The sequence below is a fragment of the Cotesia typhae genome, unplaced genomic scaffold (genome assembly GCF_013202065.1).
Source record: "Cotesia typhae breed Kobodo isofemale line unplaced genomic scaffold, CoteBio_Ctyphae contig_4, whole genome shotgun sequence".
In the NCBI taxonomy this organism is placed as follows: domain Eukaryota; kingdom Metazoa; phylum Arthropoda; class Insecta; order Hymenoptera; family Braconidae; genus Cotesia; species Cotesia typhae.
In genome coordinates this window covers 4,893,596-4,918,240 of record NW_027423748.1, presented here as the reverse complement: position 1 = coordinate 4,918,240, position 24,645 = coordinate 4,893,596, and the positions used below count along the sequence as shown (strand labels likewise).

The 24,645-nt window shown below is 30.2% G+C and overlaps 2 protein-coding genes across 3 annotated transcripts in view; both read right to left on the bottom strand.

Moving 5' to 3' along the window:
- The window catches only part of Nolo (ADAMTS-like no long nerve cord), a 163,575-nt gene extending 146,927 nt beyond the window's left edge, over nucleotides 1–16,648 (bottom strand). For both annotated transcript variants that reach the window (XM_074242506.1, XM_074242505.1), the window contains exon 1: nucleotides 16,126–16,648. The gene's annotated coding sequence lies outside the window, so the exon portion shown is untranslated. The remainder of the gene's footprint in view (nucleotides 1–16,125) is intronic.
- Nucleotides 16,649–20,756: 4,108 nt separating this feature from the next.
- On the bottom strand, nucleotides 20,757–22,180 carry LOC141527621 (uncharacterized). Its single transcript, XM_074243191.1, has 4 exons — nucleotides 21,563–22,180; nucleotides 21,264–21,314; nucleotides 20,999–21,123; nucleotides 20,757–20,924 (listed from the first exon to the last, which is right to left on the bottom strand). Exons 1-4 carry the CDS (start codon nucleotides 22,178–22,180, stop codon nucleotides 20,789–20,791), a joined length of 930 nt encoding a protein of 309 aa, XP_074099292.1. The 3' UTR covers nucleotides 20,757–20,788.
- Nucleotides 22,181–24,645: the final 2,465 nt, after the last annotated feature.

Sequence of the window (24,645 nt, the reverse complement as noted above, 5' to 3'; positions counted from 1 at the left end):
CGAAGCTCCAGACTTTAATGCGCAGACATGGTCACATGAGCGAAAATACGAAAATTGAACGTCTATACCAGAATACAAGCGGTACATAAAACGTACAGAGTTCACGAATATTAATGGTTTAATGCTGCTATGTGACTCCTACGAGCAACTATTGGTACAAGAAGCAGCGTATAAACCTCCAAAAAAGCAATCAGTAATGCCAGAAACGCGTTACAGTAGTAGTCAATCGAAGAAACGTAAAGAGAATGAACCCATAGTAATAAATGAGTACGATCATCGCTCAGATTGTTGGAGATGTGGGGGAAAAGGACACAGACAGATAGGATCTCCAAATCCCAGAGTGATGATGTGTGTTTTCTGTGGTACAAAAGGGATAAGCACGCGGAATTGTAACTGTAAACCATCGGGAAACAGTCAGAGGACCGACACGAGACAGGGGGGTCGGCCCCAAAACCGGGAAGAGAACGAAACAAGTGGTCAGGAACGTCAAAACAACCTGAAAACAAGCCAGTCTTTGGCGAAACCGGAAGGAAAAAGGTGGATCCCTCGAAATCAAAATCAGTCGTTCCGGCAAACACAGAATCCGCATGCATTAAACCAGCAATCCCAGAGTCAACAATCCCATCAACATCTACAGAACCAACCGGCAATGTCTTCAACCGATTCAACGCCGAATCAAAACCAATAGATCCCCGGCCGCATATTGTTGCTCAAGTAGGGGATAAAACGCTATGGTGTCTTGTTGATACGGGGGCAACAAAGTCAGTAATTAGCCAGGAACTATGGGATTACATTAGATCGAAAAATTTATACACTTATCACATTCCGATTAACCAAACAGCCACGGTCATTGACGGCCACGAAGTACAGTGCGTAGGTCTTACACACGTAAAAATGAAAGTTAAAGATAAGGATCGCATATTACCATTCCTTATTATGCCCAAATTTAGTAGAGACATCCTACTCGGAGTAGATAACTTAGGGGAAATCAAGTATAGTGTTAATTTGAAGCATAATATTAGTAATACGCAACCAGAAGTAAGCATGTACACATTCGTGGATCCCATATCTAAAGCGAAAAACGAGATTCAGGCCGAGTTATGTAAAAATTCAGAGGTCAAAGGACCAACAACGTTAACAAAACACAAAATCAAGGTCAAAGCAGGTGTTGAACCGATAAAATTCAGGTATTCACCTCGAAACCCAGCGATGCAAAAAGTGATCGACGATGAGGTAGAGTCAATGTTATAAAAAGGAGTAATAGAGCCGTCAAGTAGTCCATGGAGCTCACCAGTAGTTCTGGTGAAGAAAAAGAATAAAAAATATAGATTTTGTATTGATTTTCGCAAAATAAATGAGATATCAGAAAGAGACGCCTACCCACTCCCACAAGTCAACGCTACCCTCGACAAATTACGGAATTTTAAGTATATTTCAACAATCGACTTAGAGAATGGTTACTGGCAGGTGCCATTATCCGAAGAAAGTAAACCGATAACCGCTTTTACCGTACCGGGTAGGGGGCTATACCAGTTTAAAGTAATGCCATTCGGATTACATTCTGCATCCGCGACGTTCCAACGATTGTTAAATAGTATAATAGGGCCAGAATTAGAGCCATATGCATTCGTATATCTTGATGATATCATAGTCATTGGCAATACGTTGGAACATCATATGAAAGTATTAAAAGAAGTCTTTAGACGCCTGAAAGAGGCCAACTTAAAAGTAAATAAAGAAAAAAGCAAATTTTTAGAAACGGAATTAATTTACTTAGGTCATGTAATAAACGGTGACGGGATTAGAACAGATGAAGAAAAAGTTAGGGCAATAAATGAGTTGAAAACACCCACTTGTGTTAAAGAAATACGATAGTTCATCGGGATGGTGTCCTGGTATCGTAGATTTATCCCTAACTGTGCCGACCTGACGAAACCGCTAACCGCTCTATTACAAAAACGTAAGAAATGGCAGTGGGGAGAGAGCGAACAAACAGCATTTAACGAGTTGAAGAATCGATTAAAAACTGCTCCTGTTTTGATACCACCAGATTTTAATAAGCCATTCAAATTACAGACTGACGCAAGTAAAGAAGGTTTAGGTGCTGTGTTAACCCAAGAGTCAGAGGGTGAGGAACACGTGATAGCATATGCGAGTAGATCTTTAAATAAAAGTGAAGTTAATTACACAGCAACTGAGAAAGAATGCTTAGCAGTAGTGTGGGGCATACCGAAAATGCGCCCATACTTAAAAGGATATACTTTTACCGTGGTCACCGATCACCAGAGTTTAAAATGGCTAACGACACTGGAGAGCCCAGCAGGTCGAGTAGCCAGATGGAGTTTATACTTACAACAATTCGACTTTGTTATTGAGTATAGAAAGGGTAAATTAAATAAAGAGGAAACTTCGATAAATATTCGGGGTGAGGCCTTCCAGCCTTCCGCAACGTTACAACGTATTTTACGAAATTCAGCTGTGGGATTAATTAAAAAGAGAAAAAAAAAATAATAATAATAATAATAACGTTCGCAACAGTAAAATCAATGTTTACTATTTATATTAAGTTATTACAAGTTAACAATATAAAACATGAAAAGAAAAATACATAAATGCATCGAGTGAAATAATAATAAACATCCAGGCAAGAGGTTTATTATATTAACACACAATAAACAGATAAGTGTTTTTTTGTGTTTCTTTGCAAAGATCGCCCACGTTGTGAAGTTTGCGCGACTACTACTGCAATTCATACGCAATGCTAAACCGTAACGAAATTTTTTTTATTTCATTTTACATCTTATGTTTTACTGTACTTGTTACTTTTTTTTTAACTCTTTTTTTATACTCCAACACATCGCTAGAGTAGCCGACACAATAAAAAATATTAGTCGAGTATAATGAGTGAGAACGTTTTTTTTGTTGCTGTGTACTCGAAACCCGGACCTAAAATTTTTAGGGCGTGAGTATTCTACACTCGCTACGTGCGACATAACGCGTGTGTAATTAATGGACTAATGTTTCTTTTTTGCACTATAACCATGCGGTAAAAGTTTATGGCAGTGTCGGCATAAAGGTAAATTATATACATAGCACACGTGTAGCTAAATTGAACGTTTGATCAAGAAGATATATTTTTTATTTCGTCATTTTTTATTTTATTTTATTTTTTTTTTATTAACGACTATCATTTATATTTTACGGATTTTATATAAAATTTACCGTGATGTCAGAGGTCAATTTGTGTGGGAAAAGTATTTCAAACATTGGACCTTCAAAATTATCTTTCACAGTGTAGTATTACTTGTAATCATGACATTGTAAAAATTACATTCATTTGCTCACCTTTTAATATTATAATGAATACCAAAATAACTATGAAAAAAATTATTCGATTTTGTATCGATACATTTGATTCAATTCTTAGATTTCATAAGTTAAAGAGAAGCAGTAAAAAACTTGTTTTAAATAAATCCTTGAATTTTATGAAAGGACAACATCTATTGTCTATAATTTTTTGTAATAATCATTTATACCAGTTTATGATGAAATTCCATTTCGATAATCCTCTTTTTCGTTTATTGTTCATCCAATAAACATTAATAGTGGCAATATAGATAATGATAAGCATAGTTATTATTTATAGTTGCTAGAAAAATTAATCTTGTATTTTGAACTTTTTTCGACTTTAGAGGATTTAATTAGACTTTTTGAGACTTAAAATCTAAAGTGAATTTCTCTGGCAGATGAAAGAATTGAATTAAAATAAACGATTCAGAGTTTCTAATGAACCAAGTTAGAATTAAAGTTAAGTAATTATACGATAATTAAAAAGTATACAAGTTTTAAAAAAAGTCAATTTTTAACAAAAATGCAATGTTAATTCAGGCGTTTGTAAGCCCACCGATTTCTTTATCTGTCAGAGAGTTAATACCAAGTTTTTAGTCTAAACAGGTAACATTACATCTTCTTTAGTCTTAATGTTAATTTTCAGCTTATGTACCTATTTAAGTGAAAAACAGTTTAGTGTATCAATGCCTACGACTTTGATTCAGGATTCAAAAATTTTCTGCCTTCAATCTCGTCATCCGGGTTATGGATACCGAAATCTTCGATCGATATTCATCGACTTAATTTCAGAGGATATGATCTTCGGTCAGAATAAAACTTGTAGTAAGTGATCAGAATAATCTATCTGATCAAATTTTACAACTATGAACAGTTATATCTTTAACAAAGAATAATTTCGTTTCCGTCAAAGAATTTTATATTGTTGGTTCGAAAACAAGTTTCTCTGTTCAGAATAGCAAAAAAAAATCGCGTTGAAAAATTACATTTATGCTTTAAAATTTTGAAAAGTATTTAAAATTTTCTTCACAAAACAAAAAATGGCAAAAATCTCATTGTAATAAAAAGCTTACATTTTGAAATATTCAGTCAGAATTAATTATTCAATTTGTTGTTTGAGATTCTTTTTAAACTAAATCATCGTTAAGGGTGACCTCAAATTTTAATGGCTTTCTATACGTCACACATCTCAAGTTACGTATTTAGAAGATTAAGGTGACATTAAGATTATTCTAACACTTATCAAGATCGAGAAACTGTAATTTGAAGTTGAGTTTCTGAAAATTTCTTTTTTTTGGTAATCGAAAAATTTTAAGCTCTAATTCTGATGAGATTTCGATCAAATTCAATTAAGTTAATTTCTATAATATTAATAACACTAAAAATATCATAAGAAATTTATAATTTAATTTAAAAGCGTCACAAATTTTCGCAATTATTTTTAATTTTCGAAGTCGTTAGACCCCAATACATTTAATTTTATCCAGTTAGCTTTTTTTTTATTTTCACAGTTCCTAAAAAAAAACGAGGTTCGCAGATTTAAATAGAATGTATAACTAGCTTATTGAATTTTTCACTAATACTCCATCTAGTTATAAAAAACATTTAACAAACAAACGGATTTAATACTTATTTTAAATATGATTTCATCTATCAAATATGAGAGTACAATTTATTCATGTTTCTAATAAAATTTTATTCTATTTCAATGAAATTGATTTTATATAGAACAATACTTGATAGATTAATGAAAAACAAAATGTTTGAAAAATCTACATCGGTCTCACTCGTTGTATTAGAAATAAATTTTCAAAATTAACTTAAAAAATTATTTTCAATTGAAAGTTTGGTATGGTAGCACGAAAATTTTCTTCTTCATTATCGACAAGAATTATTTGTGTAATTTACTTCTTCTTTACTTGAGATTAGAAATGATAAATCAAAATAAGCAAATTATAGACAAAATACTCAAATATACTTGAGATATGGAAAATACGAAAATATGTTCACGAAAATGTTTTATGGAAAATATGTAGAAAATTTATCTATTAAGATATCTTTTAAACAGTGATAAGTGTGATGACAATAATTAATAGAACTCATCTTTAAGATTAATAGAAACTTATTTGACAAAATTTGATTTAATCTGATGCATTTATCATTCTGAATCTTGATTACTAAATAACGTATGCATGAGCCAACGAACCGCTATATCTAAAATTTATAATTAAAATTTTTAATATGCACTAAGTAGTAGATGAATTAAAAGATACAAATATTTAATGATTTAAAGTCTAGAGCTGTTAAAATGTCGAAATGTTCATCAATTTTACGTTCAAATAAAAAAATAAAAATGTCTTAATGCAGTAAAATTGTCATAACACTTCTTATGCGTCACCACGATGTAATGCGTGTAGAAATCATTGAATCGAGAAAAAAAAGCCTAACTGATGTTGCGATTTGATTCTGAAAAACGATGTTAAACTGGCTAAATTCTGTTGACTTGTATAAAAATATCAAATATAGTGAGAAAATCAAGTCAAATATAACAAGTTTCTATTGTAAATAATAGTATTTCGCTATATTCACTGTACTATTCTCTAGGTAGACAAGAAGCACCCGACAAAGAAGAGGTCGAGAATAGAAGAAACACTGTATATTGTATTTTATCTCATTCTCTTGCACGTTAAATCCTACAGATGTATCCATTTGTTTTTTTTTTAATTATCACTTTTTCGTATAATCGAGTTCCAAATAACAACAGAGTTAAGCAAGCTTCCCATGTAGGAAAGAACAACGGGCCCAAGCTTGCCCCAGACTTGGCCCAACTCTGTACAACTCTGGCCCAAGCTTGTATACCAGACTTGGCCCAGTCTTGGTTACCATGAGTGTGCCAAACTTACCCAAATCTGCAAAATTAATTTTAAAAAGTAGGAAATCTTAATTAAATGAGCGATTCTCTGTTTCAATGTAGTACTAACGCAAGTTTGTGACGTGTAATTACTTATTAAGACTTACCCGATTTAATGTAGAGAAATAAAGTATTTGACGGAATCGAGATTCGAACCCTAGCCGCGCGCTTGCAAGCCGACGCCTAACCCATTACGCCATTAAAACGACAGGTCGATCTAAAGCTTATCATTCTTATAAGCCAAATCTATTTAGAGGTAGATTTTTACGGTTAGTTATTTATATTGATTATTTTTTTTATGGTGATGATATTTTTAAATATTTATTCCAATCAAATAAAATTAATTAAAAATTTACAAATATTTTCCTTAGTTATTGAGGCTTGGCCCAAAGCTGGCGTGTCATGGATCGGCCAAGGTTGGGTTACTCAGTCCCGGGTCAAGGCTGGCGTGCCATAGAACGGCCAAGGCTGGGCTACCCAGGCTTGGCCCAAGGCTGGCGTGCCATGGATCGGCAAAGGCTGGGCTACCCAGGCTTGGCCCAAGGCTGGCGTGCCATGGATCGGCCAAGGCTGAGCTACCCAGGCTTGGCCCAAGGCTGGTTTACCGAAGAAACGGCCGAGGCTACTTTACCCAGTCTTGGGCCAAGACTGGGACACCAAGCTTGGTACCCCAGTATTGGCGCAAGCTTGGCCCCGGCGTTCAACTCTGGCGATTCCTATATGGGTTTAACTTCAAAAATTAATTTAATTTAAGAGATAAATTCTTGAACTGGAAATATCATCTTGAAGAAATTCATCCTTGTGATTTAATAGGAAAATTCTTGAATTGAGAAATTTTTCTTGATTGAAGTAAACTTTATTTGATTCAAGAATTTTTTTTTTAAGTTCAGTAATTTATTTTTTATTACTTATGCAGGAAAAATATCTTGGCGCTCGCTGTTGCGGTTGAAAAAGGGCTGTTTGCCTATTTTAAAATTACGTGTGAGTTTTTTCGTAAATTAAACTGTTGTTTGAGTGCGACAAGTTTACTTGTCGCACGCAAATTATTCTTGGCACACGCAAACTATCCTTGTCGCACGCAATTGACTGTGAAAACTGCTAAAATTAAAATAATGAACAAAAAAAAAACAACACAATCTAACTGTCAATATTAAAGAAGTGAGGTTGACATTACATAGTTCATACATGTTTTTAACGAAAGTAAAAATAGTTGATTAATATTGAGCTATTTAATTTTAATGAAAATTAATTTAACAGAAATTTGATCATTTTAATAATTTTTGTAACCAATAAATTATGACAAAAAAAGATTTTTTTTTAATTGACATGTAAGAATTTTATAAATTAAAAAATGCCATTTTTTGGAACAAATTTGTTTGTAAAAGAAAATTTAAAAATTGTAAAGTGACAGTTAAATTTAATGTCATTTAATTTTAAGTGTTGATTGATTTAAATAAATTTATTTTTCGTTAATTAATATTAATTACTTTGTATATATTATTTGAAAAATGTTTGTTTCTTTTTTTTAACTTTTTAGGGACTGGGGAGCCTCCGCCCATGGACCTTGATGGACCTCTGCCCCTGGCCCGATTTTATGTCCACATATATCGCTGCATTTGTAATAAAAAATAGTAAGTGCAACTTGTGCGACGTTGTCACACTAGTTGCATAATATACTATTTTAAGTGTGGAAATGTTTATGGTCATATCAACTTGACTGATCTAAACAGTTTTATTCTATTGTAACGATAATAAACACGATGATTTTTTTTTCGTATTCATATTCATTATCATAACAAATAACTTTTTCTTTCACGCTACTTAGAGTCACCTTTACCTATTTATCTTAGCGCACAAAAACACAAAAGGAAATCCTTATTTGATGGAAATCGGAAAATCACAGCGGCTTACCTTAGAATAATAAGTAAGTACTAGGAATTCAAATTGCGCGCATACGCGCGCCTTAATTTCGACCAATAAGGAATCGGGGACCATATTTTTTCGATATTTCGATATATTTCGATACTAACCAACTTCAACTTAGTCATGAATTTTATATTATAGTAGTATAGTCATTTATTAAGATTTCACAGTAGCAATCAAGTCAAAAGGACCATCCAATCTTGAACTCGTTGCTTAACCATATAGCAACCTACTATTCCTCCGTTAGACTACTGCAGAGTCAGAGAATTAATTGCAAGATAGTTTGCTCGTGGTGGTTTGTATAAGGAGCCAATGTGTATCCTGGAATACGAGTGCCTAGTACCAGTGTAAGGATAAGAGAGACAAACGATCGATGAAATGTTGGCAATTGAAATTCGTATGGAAAACTAGTAGTAATAATACGAGTCAGAGGATCCTCGGGTGTCGATCCATCATTTATACAGAGCGTAGTCGCGTAGAGTCACGAAATGTTTTAAATAACTCCTGTTCTCTAAAATCCGGAGCCTGTTAAATCAGGTAAGGGTGCAGAAGTACGTTGAATAATCTATGCTAATCAATACTGATACACGACAGTTTTATAGCAACATGAACTATTTTTATGATTTTTTTTTTTATTTTTGTCTATCACTCTTAATTTATTTTTTATTTATTTTTCAAAGAATGAATCTAGAGAAATGATATTGTCTGATAACACATATGATAGAATATAATAATCAATACGTCACTAATATGATCCCCAGAGTCAATTATGTTACATAGAAACTCCGGACACGCAGACGACGGTTTAAATAATCAATTATACCATTGGATTGATTGAGGATTTATTCATAAACCCGAGGGGTTGTGCTATCATGAATTTGGGTATACGAGAGACATCAAGTGGGTTTTGAGATATTAAATGAAGAATATTGTGAGAAGAACAACAGACACGTGACAGCGGAAATGAAGATAGAAAAAGACAGAGAGAGAGAGAGAGAGAGAGAGAGAGAGAGAGAGAGAGAGAGAGAGAGAGAGAGAGAGAGAGAGAGAGAGAGAGAGAGAGAGAGAGAGAGAGAGAGAGAGAGAGAGAGAGAGAGAGAGAGAGAGAGAGAGAGAGAGAGAGAGAGAGAGAGAGAGAGAGAGAGAGAGAGAGAGAGAGAGAGAGAGAGAGAGAGAGAGAGAGAGAGAGAGAGAGAGAGAGAGAGAGAGAGAGAGAGAGAGAGAGAGAGAGAGAGAGAGAGAGAGAGAGAGAGAGAGAGAGAGAGAGAGAGAGAGAGAGAGAGAGAGAGAGAGAGAGAGAGAGAGAGAGAGAGAGAGAGAGAGAGAGAGAGAGAGAGAGAGAGAGAGAGAGAGAGAGAGAGAGAGAGAGAGAGAGAGAGAGAGAGAGAGAGAGAGAGAGAGAGAGAGAGAGAGAGAGAGAGAGAGAGAGAGAGAGAGAGAGAGAGAGAGAGAGAGAGAGAGAGAGAGAGAGAGAGAGAGAGAGAGAGAGAGAGAGAGAGAGAGAGAGAGAGAGAGAGAGAGAGAGAGAGAGAGAGAGAGAGAGAGAGAGAGAGAGAGAGAGAGAGAGAGAGAGAGAGAGAGAGAGAGAGAGAGAGAGAGAGAGAGAGAGAGAGAGAGAGAGAGAGAGAGAGAGAGAGAGAGAGAGAGAGAGAGAGAGAGAGAGAGAGAGAGAGAGAGAGAGAGAGAGAGAGAGAGAGAGAGAGAGAGAGAGAGAGAGAGAGAGAGAGAGAGAGAGAGAGAGAGAGAGAGAGAGAGAGAGAGAGAGAGAGAGAGAGAGAGAGAGAGAGAGAGAGAGAGAGAGAGAGAGAGAGAGAGAGAGAGAGAGAGAGAGAGAGAGAGAGAGAGAGAGAGAGAGAGAGAGAGAGAGAGAGAGAGAGAGAGAGAGAGAGAGAGAGAGAGAGAGAGAGAGAGAGAGAGAGAGAGAGAGAGAGAGAGAGAGAGAGAGAGAGAGAGAGAGAGAGAGAGAGACGTCGCGATTACAGATACAGTCATACACCTATTGCCATCGGTCCATTAACCATCACCACTGGACGATGAAAAGCGGCTAGCCGATGACTATTATCCTTTCCGTTGGCACAAGATATTCCTCGTTTCCATATTCTCTTTATTATTATCCGTTTCATCTCTTAGCTAGTCATTTAGATCGCTTCTGTAGGATGTTATTTCTTTGCCCAAATAATTTATTAGAATATATATGCCATCATTGTTCTAACTGAGATAATAACACTATTTTATTCTAAGTATTACTCTTGTGCTCACTCTAATCTGTTTAAATAACACGTTTTGTTTTTTTAGGCAACGCATTATACGATTTGATAGAAAATATGGTTTTTCCTAAATCTTTTTTGGCATATTTGTTTGACAAGAAAATATTTTTTCACTTTATAATTTTCGACAGATTGGCAGTGCGATGGAAAAATCTAACAAAAAAATCATTTTAAAAACTCTGTATGCTTGTACTGAGAGGACTTCTTTACTTTGGACAGTATTAAATTTTTCAAAATATTGGAAAATTCTTTAATTTTGTAGGAACTCAAACTGTACCAAATATTTGCAATTAACTAAAGTTCAAAAAATGGATATTTATTATTTTTTCCATTTTTTGTTAAATATTAAATTCAAAATTTTTTAACATAAATATTTAACTATAATTTTTTAACATACATTTTTTTTTCGTCAGGCACATTGGACGAAATCAACTTTGATAAATCGCTAAGGTCAATTGTTATGAATTGATCATTAAAAAAAAAAATTTATTTTAGTTTCTCAAGAACCTATTCAAGAATTAATTTTCCAAAAATTAGGAATAAAATTTTAAAATGTGTAGACAAAATCTTAATAGTTAAAAAGTAAATCCGATTGTTTACTTATCTTTTCGACAAATCATTTAAATAGTCACTTATATTATACTTAATATTAAATTTTAAAAATTAAACGTGAGAAAAAAACAATGGAAAGTAGATTTTTTTTGTTTTATCTTGAAAATTTTCATTAAATTTTCCAATTTATTCATTAGTATTTTGTCTTCTCTCGATACTATGATTAAAAATTTCTAAAAGTAATCTTTTCATTAAAGCTTGAGAATTATTTATAAATTATTAAAAATTTAATCTCAATAGGAAGTGTAGTCTATTAGTTAAAACGAAATAAAGATTAAAAACTTTACAGATTTATAGATCAGTATAGACATATATATGGATTAATGTCATATTACGTCATAAAAATGATGAAATATACATTTTTAACTATTTTCTGAAGCTATAACTTAAGATCATTTGGGAACGGAGACTTAATTTGGTTAATGATTTAATAGCTTTAGGCAGAAAAAAAAAACATGTTGTATAATGAAAATACATGATTTAATGCTAAATCCTCTCAATAGCTAAATTACGAAACATAATTTAACTATTCCGGTTATTAATTTATCCACTTTTTTAATCCTATCACGTAAACACATTATCTAATTGTCTAAACCTGTTGACCTGGCAAATTAAACGATGACTTGAAATAAATTATAAAGAAAAAATAAAATGCTATCTGACTTTTGACGCCCCAAGGCTTGTAACTTTTTTTTTATCCGTTGATACACGTGAGAAAATACGTGATAGTGATAAGTTAAACAATGATCTTTTACAAAGGACAACAACAGAAAATTAACAAAACAAGTTTCTCGATTATACATGTTAGATAAATATAGTATCTTAAGCGATAAAATAAACCTCAGCTTACAGGTAACAGTTGTTAGAAGTGATTATCTTTGCAAAGCTTTAATAAAACAATGTCACTTAAATAATAATCCTAGTTCTTTTATCAATTTTAAAAATTTCTAGTCATTCAAGTTTTGCCTTATGTTATTTTTTTTCCCAAGTTAGATTGGATTTAGTGACGAATTGACACTTCCGTTTGTTCAATGACCGACAAAGTTAAGTGAAGGAATGGCAGGTGATCCGAAGAATGTTCTAAAGTTTTCATTCTACCTTCAGACTTACACGATTAGTCTGATGTTGCTACTAGCTTTTTACCTGGAAAATGCTTGTACAAGTGCCAGACACTGATTCGCGCGTCTTTGTGTATCTAAGAAAGTAAAAGACGACACGGTATGTTTTAAAAGATTGCACGATGCTCATGTTCTCTCAACAGGTAGAAGAAAAGAAAGGAAAAGAAAAGACTATGGATACCTGATGACACAGACTTTAACAAAAACTGTAACAATAGGGGGCACGATACGCACGACAAGGGGTGTCTCCACACTTGAGATATTCTCCGCAAGATTGACCGGCACCATTTATCAAGAGAGAATATAAGTATTTTATTTTTTTATTTTTAAGTGGACCTTGTACTTGGATGTTTGAATGCTTTTGAGCCTTTTTATGTTCTTGTTCAAAACCCACTCATAAGTAGAGTCCTATAGGAGTTGAGTTTTAAAAAGTTACTTAATAATAAAAAGAAAGTAAGGCACATTAATTTTTCTGTTTAATGGATTTCTTCGTGATCAAAGAGAAAACATGTATTACCATTAAATATTTATTTTTACATTGTTTAAGAAGCTTGTCAGGGTCTCAAGGTTCCGGATGTTGAATAAAGTGTATTTTAATTATTAATTTTAATGACTTTAGTAACGTAGATTTTATGTATCAGATGTTAATAAATGAATATGGTGGGTGTATAGATTACTCCCCTGAGTTGAAGCATAAAGAACGATCGTGTGTTCGGTGTCATTATTGGTGTTTCATAAGTTTTTGCCCTTCATAAGACTGTAAAGTGTAGAGCATGCACAACCACAACGAGCTCATCAAAACACACACCGTGTAGAGCTTGAAAAGTTATCGAAGGCGTGAGTTGAATCGGGGGCTATATACATATATCTATAGTAGACTAAGACGTGAAACTTGACATTTTAGTGTCTTGAAATCCTAAGCGACATTCTAACATCAACTACGTATATATAATACGATGTTGAAGAAGATAACGGGGCTGAAGAGTTTTATCTTCCTTGACATTCTCTATGCCGCACATGATTATTTCAAAACTAATAAGAAGCTCGGCAATGTTGACAAATTAATTCTGTGAATGCTTAAGATAATAGGAAGCATGCAAATGTGAGAAGTGATGAGTGAACCGTGAAAAGATTTGGAATTTTAAGTGTAATAAGAGCTTTACTCTTCAATAAACTTTGACTGACTTCTTATATTTATTAAAAAATAATTAACTTAAACTTGTTCCTATCAAAATTTTTATTGAACTTTACGATAAAGTAAATGGAAAAAAAAAATTATAATTCCATGAATTTGTTCAAAAAAATTACAAAAATTCAGATAATAATGCTAAACATTTTCTATCTATACTAATATTATAAAGAGAAAAGATTTAATTGTTTGTTTGTTTACATTGAATAGGCTCCGAAATTACTAAACCGTTTTGAAAAACTCTTTCATTGTTGGGAAGCTACACTATCCCCGGGTGACATAGCCTATATTATATTATAATTTTTAATTTTGAAATTTTTTTTAAATACCCGTGCGAAGCCGGGGCGGGCTGCTAGTTCATTAATAATTTCATGTATATACAAATTATAGAAAAATGTCGATAAATCAAGTAATGGAAATCTCAAAAATGAATCGAATTTTTAGTACATAATTCACCCATACAGTTACCATAACTCTGATTACCTTCGAATAATTAGAAAAAAAGTTATAAACAAGTTATATTTCAATGTTCAAGATACTGTAAAATAAACTAACATTTTTTTAGAGAAGTTTTTTCTGCCCTTCGGCCGGAAAGTGGTAACTTTCTGCATAATAATATTTTTTATTTATCAAGTGGTAAAATTAAAAAAAAGTATAGATAAAATAACAATTTTATTTAACAAGATTAAAATATTTTTCTTTTAACAATATTTAATAATATGTCAATTATTAACAATACGAAAGTACATTCTAGTGAAGAAAAAATAATTAAGGGAAAAAAAGATACAACGGGTAGCCTTATAAATTCCCAGTCACAGGGTGAAACTTTTTCATACATTCAAGATTTATACTATCGATAAAATTCGATTCTGAGAATTTCAATTTTCTATTGTGACTAGTTTTTCAGAATATAAAAAAATTTTCTCACGGACAAAACGAATCTAGTCTAAAATTCAATGGAATTTAAAAGTCTGTGAGAAAAAATTAACGATTATGAATAATTTAAATATATATAACAAAGAAAAAATGTTTATAATTCTATTTATTATTTTTATTCGAATAAAAAAAATTAATACTAGTTTTCAAAAACAAAAAAGTTATGGAAATTAAAGTTCTTACCATTAATTTCTTATTATTTTGTTATTTTAGTGCTCGTACAGAATTTATTCATTTTTTTTTATTCAACTATTATTATAAGCTTGAATTCGGTATTCATGATGTATTTTTTAAAAACAAAATTAAATCAGTTACTACCTTTAAGCTAAAATTATGTTAAGAAATCATTTTTAAAAATCTAGTAATAAAATGAAATTCTTAATTTTCATCTAATAAAATATTAAAAATTACTAACTGATGCTTGATATTCTAAATCACTCATAAACATGAAAAGAAGTTGAATGAATTTTTTTTTTCAATAATAAAAACAATGATAAAGCGTTTTAAAATTCAATCAAATCACTGTATAATGTTTGTACCAGATGAATAGTATTATTGAAATGAAACGTGTCTTATTGACGAATAAATTCATCTTTTTTAGTATTGATGTCGAGGAAACACGCGTGACCTACGACCTCGATTTGTTCTACTGTCATAAAGGGTTGATTAGTGTGCGCACGTGCTCCTTTTAAACACCCCCGGTTAACCTTGTGCACATAATTTTTAAAAACTTATTACATTTTTAATTGTTTAATTAAGTACCACTCGAGTAAGAATTTAATAAACTATAAACTATACACTAGAGAAAACGGAAATAATTCAGTGAGTGTTAATGAATAGAACATATTATATATAACTTAAATAAGAGGTTGACGTTTAATACTAAATTTACTTTGCATCCTTTTTAATGATGAATTTTCCTTTTTTTTTTTTTCTATAAATAATGAAATTTACTTTTTCATTTAAAGTTATAATCTTTCATAATGTAAAAGCCAAAAAAATTACTTTGTAAAATAAAATTTTTTATTTTTTTTTTATTCATTAATGAATGAAATATTTAAAGAGATAACTCTCATTTAATATTTTTCTCATTTTTACAAGTGAAGATTTTTCAAATAATTGTTTTTATTTTAAATAATTTTTGTAGAAAAATTAAAAAAATTGTCAGTTGTCAACTAATTTCGGTTCTAAAATGAACACTGAAAAAAAAAATTCTTGACTGGAGTATAAATTTTCTTGGCTCAAGAAAATATTAAGGAAAATTTCTTGAATGAAGTCAAAGTTTTTTGAGATAAGATAAATTTCTTGAGCCAAGAAAATTTCTTCTTGCTCCAAAATAACTGTAATTTTCCTTAAAATTTTCTTGGCCCAAGAAATTTGTTATTTGTGCGAATGACAAATCTAGCAGGTATTCGTTAATTTTTTAAATACAAATAAGATGAAAATAAAAAAATGTCCATTCAGAAAATTAAAATATCTGTACATATAATTTTTAAAATTCTAATTTATACTTATAAATTATAATTATATTTATACTTATAATTTATAATTATGCTACAGTAAATTAACAGACACTACAGAATTTTTTATTGCAAAAATAAATTAGCTCGAAGAAAATTTTTTAAACAATTACATTCACATTTACTCATAATTTTTACGCGTTGATTTGATTTTTCAATTATATAGTTGTTACAAAATCTTAAAAATTGTCAGACGTCCGATACTTTCAATATGAATTAATTACTGAATAACATATTTTTAATTGAAAAATTCTTTTTATTTACTATATTTATACTCATTAAAATAAAATAAAGTACTCACAATAATCCAGTGTAAAATTTGTTTCATGGTTTCATGAAAACAAAATTTAAATACAAAATTCAATGACGGTAACAAACAATCCGCACTGAATTTAAATTCACTTAATATTATAAGGAGGGATGAAATTAATTGGTCAAGTCACTAGTGTAAGCACACGTCACTATAATAAGGTTCACTTGATAAATACGTTAAGAAATTGATAAGACCTATTATACTTAATATTAATATTTAATTAAATTCACCCTAGATCGAAAAGGGAAAAGACAAAATATTAAGTAGTAATCAGTAATTAAAATATGAAAAGTAGAACAATACAATATAACATGGATGCACAATAAATATTTAAATAAGTTCCAAAGAAGTGTGTTCATTCACTTATGCAAACCACTAATCATTTAGTTAAATATTTAACAATAATTTAAAAAACAACAACACGCTAACTATAAAGTTATCATAAAATCGTTAGTTAGTGATCGACCGCGTGGTAGTTACGTCACGTAAATAAAAAGCTTTAAATCCTTTAAAGCCGATGCTGCCGTACCGAAGTGTGGCGCGCGAGTGCTAGCTCTGCGTCGCAAGTGACGTAGATAGGGCGAAACTGCGAGAGTGCGCGAGTAAAAGAGGGGAGAGGGTTGTCGGCAAAGCGTAGGCACTTGTCCGCAGCCCTCCATTCCTCCTTCCGTTTTATATATATATATATATATATATATATATATATATATATATATATATATATATATATATATATATATATATATATTATATATGTATACTATTCGAGTTCCCAGTTTGCTCTATGTATAATGCCGGAGTTGCTGGACCGACCGGCTATTGCGCTCAATTTTTTTTAGCAAGCTGTCGCATCTTTTTATTATGTATTTTTCTTGCTCTTTGTGTAATTTTGAGTATTTGTAATTCTCCTGTTGCAAATAAATAATAAATTAGAGGGACTTAACGAGGGAAAAGTTGAAATTTTATTTTAGATTTTTTTAGCTGATATCGATCAAGGCACGACGGACATTTTTAATTGACTTAACTTGGACAAATTTAATAATTGGCTTGAACATTTTCAAGTACTTGATGAGATTGTTATGCATACTTTTATTTTATCGGAAAAAAAATTGACTTACACTCAATCCAGATAGATTTTATGACTCGGATAAAAACGAAAAATTAAAAAAAGAAAAATCGTGTCACGAAAAAATGAGGGTAGAAGTGCTGCAGAAATAAAAATAAAAAAAGAAAAATTGAGGTAAAAATCTGAAATATTTTCCTGCATTACCTCGTTGCGGTGGTCGTCGGCTTATTCAATTCACGATAAGCTGATATGCTCATATTTTGCAGTTGAATTAAATCATGAATAGTATTTTCTTTAAATTAATAAGGAAATCGGAAAACTTGGAGAGTAAATTTAATGAAACTTCAATTTGCGATAAAAAAATTCTTTGCGTCTTAAGATATCCTGTATAGTAGCATGAAGATAGTTGATTATACGGAAAGAACAATATGAGAACTGTTCAATAATACTTGTGTTAATTTCTTTTAGGTTTGGATAGATTTCGCATAAAATCTTTTAAAAAATTCAATTTTTTAGTAATTCGAGTGTAAGAAGATAATAAAATAAAAAATAAAAAACATTTTTTTCTAAACAGTTTTTTAAAACATGTAAACTTTGTCATGAGGCTAAAAATGACTTTTCATCGAGCTCGATAAGAATTTTATTTTCTCAGAGTAAATGATTTTCAGCGAAAGAATGTTATTTTCAACGGAAAACTGAAAATTTCATTTTTTATTTCTTATAATTTTTATAATTAAACTAATTAATTCTCGCCCGCTTCAATGGACACTCAATCGAATTTGATTGTGAAGTCTAGACGTGAATAAAGATATAAGTTCAGTTCATAATGAGTGGGGTCTCACAGAAAAATAAAAGAAAAAAAGTTCATTAATGATGTCACTTTTATCATATACTATGACTATACACTCTAATTCTAAATTTATATGTATTATCCACTCAGAATTAAGAATTTTTGTCTCAATCAAAGTTGACCGTGTGCTCCGCGATGTAAGCGGGAATCAATAAGTTTTGAAAAATAATTTTTCATTTCTTGAAAATTTTATTTTGAAAATCGAACTTCCATTAGATCTCTACGTTTTGAGCTCCTAGAAAACTTCTCATAATATTTAGGCAGCTTAACTGATCGAAACGTGGTTTTCGGTACCTCAAAAGGTCTCGGTAAGCTTGTATTTCTTGAAAATTTGTAACGATTCAACCCGATCGATTTTTAAAAATCGTATGAATAGAATGAATAAAAAAATTAGAAAATGGTTGGCCCTAAAGGTCACCCTTGCAACTTTCAGCTCATTCCATACTTAAGTGCTCCAAGTTGCACTTAAGTATCTTCGAGCTCAAAAATATTATTTTCGTGTATTTTGAGCTCTCCGCGCTCAAAAGTCTAATACAAGTTTAATAAATCACAATTCAGATTTCAGAAAATCACAAACTATGACATTCCAAAGAGTATCGTTGCCATTAAATTCCTAAAAATTTTGAACCACTTCTGTTGGCTAGATTTTGAGAAATTTCAAAAACAAAATTGTCAAAAAATCGTTTTTTTTTTTTAATTACTTCTGAATGACTTTATCGATCAATCCCAAAAACTAATCGGCTCTTAACTTTGGAAACCGGTTGATTGGTTCGTGAATTATCGTTGTTGAAAAAATTCGGAAAAAGTGAGTTTTTCATAGGATTTGAAAAACTGTGTCGAAAGTTGCCAACCGCGTGAAAATCAGTTTATTCATTCAAAAGTAATTGCAGTTTGAAAATTTTAAGAATAATGTTTTATTAATAAACTTCTATCAGACTTTTGAGCTCTTTGAGCTCAAAATCATAGAATTACTTACTCTTCGAGCTCGGGGGCTCAAAATAACACACAAATTGTATTTTTGAGCTCGAAGAGCTCTAAAACGTCATAAGTCCCATTTTAAGCGCTTAGGCATAGAATAAGCGGGAAGTTGCAGGGATGACCTTTAGGTTCAACCTTTTTCCTAATTTTTTTCTAGGTAATTGCGTCAGAGAACCCTCGATGTAGAATCTGAATTTTCATATGTAAAGATAAAAATATATACATAGTTATAATCATGTCAGTAATTTCTTGATGACAAAATGAATTTAATTGTTAATAAAGTATAGAAATCTCAGCATTCAAAAATTTTTAATAGCGTACTTTATTTCTGCGACAATTTTTATTCGTATTTTTAAAAAAATTAAATATTTCTTGAATAGCGAATACTAATATAATAATAACAATATATTGTACAGAAATAAAGTACACTGTTAAAAATAACAATATATTGTACAGAAATAAAGTATATACACTGTTAAAAATTTCCATGGTAATTTTACAAGGAATGAGTTGGAAGTATATTGGCAAAACAGTTTTGTAATTTTATAAATCGGGTGTTGTAATTCTTCAAAAAATTTTTATCATTTCTGTTTTGGAAAATTACAACACAAATGCACTGATATGACCGAACAATTACTAACTAAAATTCGTAAATGTTACATCTCAATCATTGTAATTTTACTGATCAATAGAAAAAAAAATTATTTGTAAAATTATAATGCCTGTCTTTGTTAATGCAAAGAATCTCAAAGAGACAATGTATTGTAAAAATTATGAATCTTGTATTTTAATTTTACATATCAATGTAATTAAAATTTTTTTGTAAAATTTAAGCACATAATATTGATAATACCAATCATTTCAGAGAGAAAATGTATTGTAAAATTACAATACTGCTGACGCTAATTTAGTAAGCCTACAAGCAGTGCGTGTGTAGCATTATTACCATTGATATTTTTTAATTATACAATACATTTTACCCTTGAAAATTGTTGTATTATTACAGTTACACATTTTAATTTTACAAATAATTTTTAATTAAATTCTGCGTAAAATTACAAGACACATGATGAAAATTTTCTAAGCATATCTAAATTTATTGCTTAGGTATATTAGGACGTAAGTTTTGTAATTTAAAAAAAATGTTTTTTTGAAATTACTTGATATGTTTATGAAATTACAAATTATTATGCCAAATAAATTTTCCAAATTTTTTTATATTTTAATATAACTATTCGATTGAATTTCTTTACGATTTGAAATGGAATTGTTTAGTAATTTAAAAATTATACGGATTAATTTCATCAAACTACCTGTAATCGGTTATTTTTGTAAAATAGTAGAAATGAATTTGTAAATTTATTGAAAAGTTTAATTTATGCATAAAAAATTTTAATTTATTTGAGATTTGTTAATTGTGATAAGAAAACAAAATAACTTACTTAGAGAGCGATGATACTTATATATTACTAAATAGTATCTGTACATTTTATACGATTTTTTTTTATACACAGTTTATTTTCTACAGGGAACAGGTTTTTATTATAGAAATTGATAATAGTTGATCAACACGGTTTTTTTTTAATTTTAGCATTATAGTTTTTTACCTTTTATTTTAAAAACGAATTTAGGCATATTTATATTGATATTATAAAGAAAAAAAATGAATGAAATTAAAATGATAATCTAACTCACAAGATTCATGTAAGGAAAGTAATTGACAGTATTAATCTAATAATTTTTAATTAAGATATATATCAGAGGTCGCCAATTTCTTCGTTTTTGAATCCATTTACATGTTCGATGAAAGCTGTATATTTTGGATGTTGAATCACAGCCTTACGTTTTCCTCCCCGCTTAGTCCCTCGAGGAGGGTTAATTTTTAAAAACAATCTGAAAAGTAAAAATGACAATAAAAAAAAATATTGTTAATTGCTAAATATTTTTTTTTTATAATTTTTACAAACCTCTGAATAACTTCCAGTGTGCCCTCAATTTCTGGTGGATACACGTACCCGAAGATGAAATATAATAAAAATGTGATCAATATTCCATCCAGAAATGATCGGACATTAACAATAATTTTTTTTTTCTATTACAACATGATATTTGCAAGAAGAGTCATGTATATCCTGTCCTGATAACAACAATTACGATACTCAAAATTAATTATCAGATTAATTTTACATATAATATGATTAATAATTACTACAAACCTCTTATCGTGAGCACTGGATTTGGAACTTGGACTAAATCTATTGTTTCTTCATCGCTTACGTCTTCCTAAAGAAATTAAAATGCAAAATTTATTTTATTGAGTATTATAAAAACTGGGTAATGAATAAAAGTAACTTACTCTTATCAGCACATATAGAAATTCTAATTTTTCTTTATCTCCCATGAATTTACAAATAAAATCAAAGAGTATATTTTGGTAAGCTACTCTATTTTTCAAAGTGTCGCAATACTCTTTTGCTTTTTTTAGCTGCTGACGAACATATTTCAGATTGTCAGGAACACCAACACCTTTATTTTTTTTTTTTTAATTTTTCAGCCTGAACTATTTCTTTATTTCGTAAACAGCAATTGATTGGTATGTACTCATCATTTAACGACTTTTTCCATATCTCTAAACAGTTTTTACCTAGAAGTTGATTTGCGTGGGCAATAATTGCTTTGTAATGAGTTAAATATGGCCAATCAATAAAAAATTGACTCAAGTCTCTTTTTTCTCTATTAATATTTTTTCGTTGTAAATAATAGGTTTCAGATAATAACTCTAAAATATCTTCGACGGGTTTGGATGACTTATAATATTCGATCAGCTTCAATCTCTTCTCCTCCTGCGATTCCCAATTTTCAGTTTGTGGTAATTCAGGCATATACGCGACGCAACCATACTCGTCCTGAGCTTTAGGTTTCTTTACTGGCTCATCAAGGTCTTGTAAGCTACATGGTTGTGACCGTTCAGTGTTATTTTGGTCTTGCTTGACATAATTAATTCTGTCATAGATTCTTTGACCCAGACTTGCACCGGCTGCATCTGAAGTTAAATTTTCAAGTGTAAAAGAGTCTGGATATGCGTTGACTATTTTTTTCCCAATGTTTATTGCTACGCCGCGAGTCGTGTTATGTAGATCATTTATCATGTACTCTTGAACTACATGAACAATTGCTTTTTTTTTATCATAATCTAGGAATTTCTTAGCACGCAAAAATTTCTGCACAGATGACGGTAATTTCTCAAAAATATTATCCATGTCAGAACTTTGACGTGATGATTGACATGGCTGAGTACTAGTCCCAGGATTTTCTGTAATTTATATTATAAATTGACAAAAAGAATTTATGCTTCGACTCAAGAGGAAATGTTTTAATTAAAAAAAAATATTTTGAATCAACTAATTGTTTTAGGTTAAGAAAAACCATTTAATTTCAATAAAATTTCTTATTTTAAAGGTATTACTTTCAATCAAATTTTATGTATGCTTACTTTTAATTTTTTTTTTTTTTTTTCATATTAAAAACAATTAGTTTTTTTACAATAATTTTGTAGCTCAAGATTTTGCAGTATAATTATGATCTTTTCAATTCAAGATATAACTATTAAGAATAATATTGGTTTTCAATGAAAATTATTGAATCTAAGTACAAGGAAAAAAAAATTCACTTATAATTATCGTAGAATTGCAGTAATCATTGAATACAATGATACTGTCTTGTCTCATAAATATTACAGTTTTTTTTAATACACTGACAAAAAATTATTCATTATTTAAGAGTAAGAATCTTGAACCAAGAATATCATTTTAAAGAAAACAAAAATTTCTTAACTCGAAAGGAAAAATTCGTGAGTCAAGATATTATTCTTGGATCAAAAAAATTTATTTTAACTCAAGAATTTTCTTCTTGACTTAAGAAATTTTTTTTTCTTTAAAATGATATTTTTGATTCAAGATTCTTACTCGCGAATCAAGATTAATTTTTTGTTAGTGTAAATATTATCAAAGTTTCCGATAATTCTAATGACAACTTGCTAGAAAATTTATCAATTTATTCGTAATTTTTATACTTTATATTTAATTGTCATAAAATCAAAGCCTGCAAAATGTCCCACGTTGACTGTAGTTTCGCGGTAATTTTTATAAACATTTTCTTTCCGTGTACTAGAGATTTAATAAAATTTGTAGAATTAGTTTTATAAGATGGAATTTTTAATATTGATCAGATTAAGTAATTAATAATTTCAATTAAAATTTGATTTTCACCTTCTGACACAGCTTGTGTATTTGACAAAGTTGAAGTATTTTTGGCAGAAATTGTATCATTGTTCCACTCAATGTCTTCTGGAACAACAGTTAATAACAATTGTTTGCTATTTGATGATAATTCCTGCAAAATTTCGTCATCATCAATTTCTGTGAAATCCTCCATGTATATCTGTTGAAGTTAGAGAATTATGTTACAAAATTCGTAAAAATGGTTGTAATATATCAGAATAAAAAATTAAGTAACGTACCTTGTATGTATTTTCTGTAAGTGATAATTTCACTTTTGCAGCTTCAATAATTTCAGCAATAGTTTCAGCTTTGACAAGTTTTTTTACTGATGGCTTATCATGCCGAGAGACTTTAAAGATGGTCATCGTGGTTTTTTACTATCGATCAGTTTTATAATAAATTAGAGATTTTTTATAGTTATATACAAATATTGTGAATAAAATATGTTTATACAAATACTAAGATTTCATATTTACACTCAATACAATTTTTTTTATGATACATTTTTCATATATATGATTTTATATTGACTGTTAACAATACAGGCATTGCGTACTCCAATTTTATAAGAATTTCATTACTTCATAGAACATTCAAAACATAACGATAATAATTAATATCTATTAATAATATCTATTAATAATACATAGAAAATGAAATTGAATAAAAAAAATTCGTAATAACAATATACTAATAAAACATTGTATCATGAGAATTACAAGGCATATTCAACAATTGCATATTTTGGTTTAACGCATAACATTGAATGTATTCTATAGATGTGTAGTTTTTCAAAACTAATAAGTTCATCAAATGATATACATTCGTACTTAATCAAATTTTCTAGCTTATATACTCTTAAAAACGGAATAAATTTAGTACGCAAGACTTCTAATATAAAGTAAACCTTATTATCATCAATTAAAATTTTACAAATTTTTCCTACTAGGACATTCAACTGGTATGCTTCTCGTGAAATAAAAAGCCCATCGCCATTACGATACGAAACACCATTTTTTATTATTTCATTACATTCGACAGTATCTGGATGCAATTGTTTAGTTGATAATGTTTCTTTAATCATGTCATTATATAAATTTAAATTAAATTTTTCAGTATTTTTTAATTCAAGATCAGTAATGATTTCTCCTCCCAGACGGACAAAACATTGATATAATTCATGTTTTATGCTAAGTGACTTAGTAACATTGATCAAATTTCGTGAAAATCTGATATAACGTTTAAAAAAACAATGTTTGCTTTCAAAACGAAGTGTCCATGATTTCATCAACGATCCAAACATTAATATGAGTGAAGGGTAATGTAACAAATAA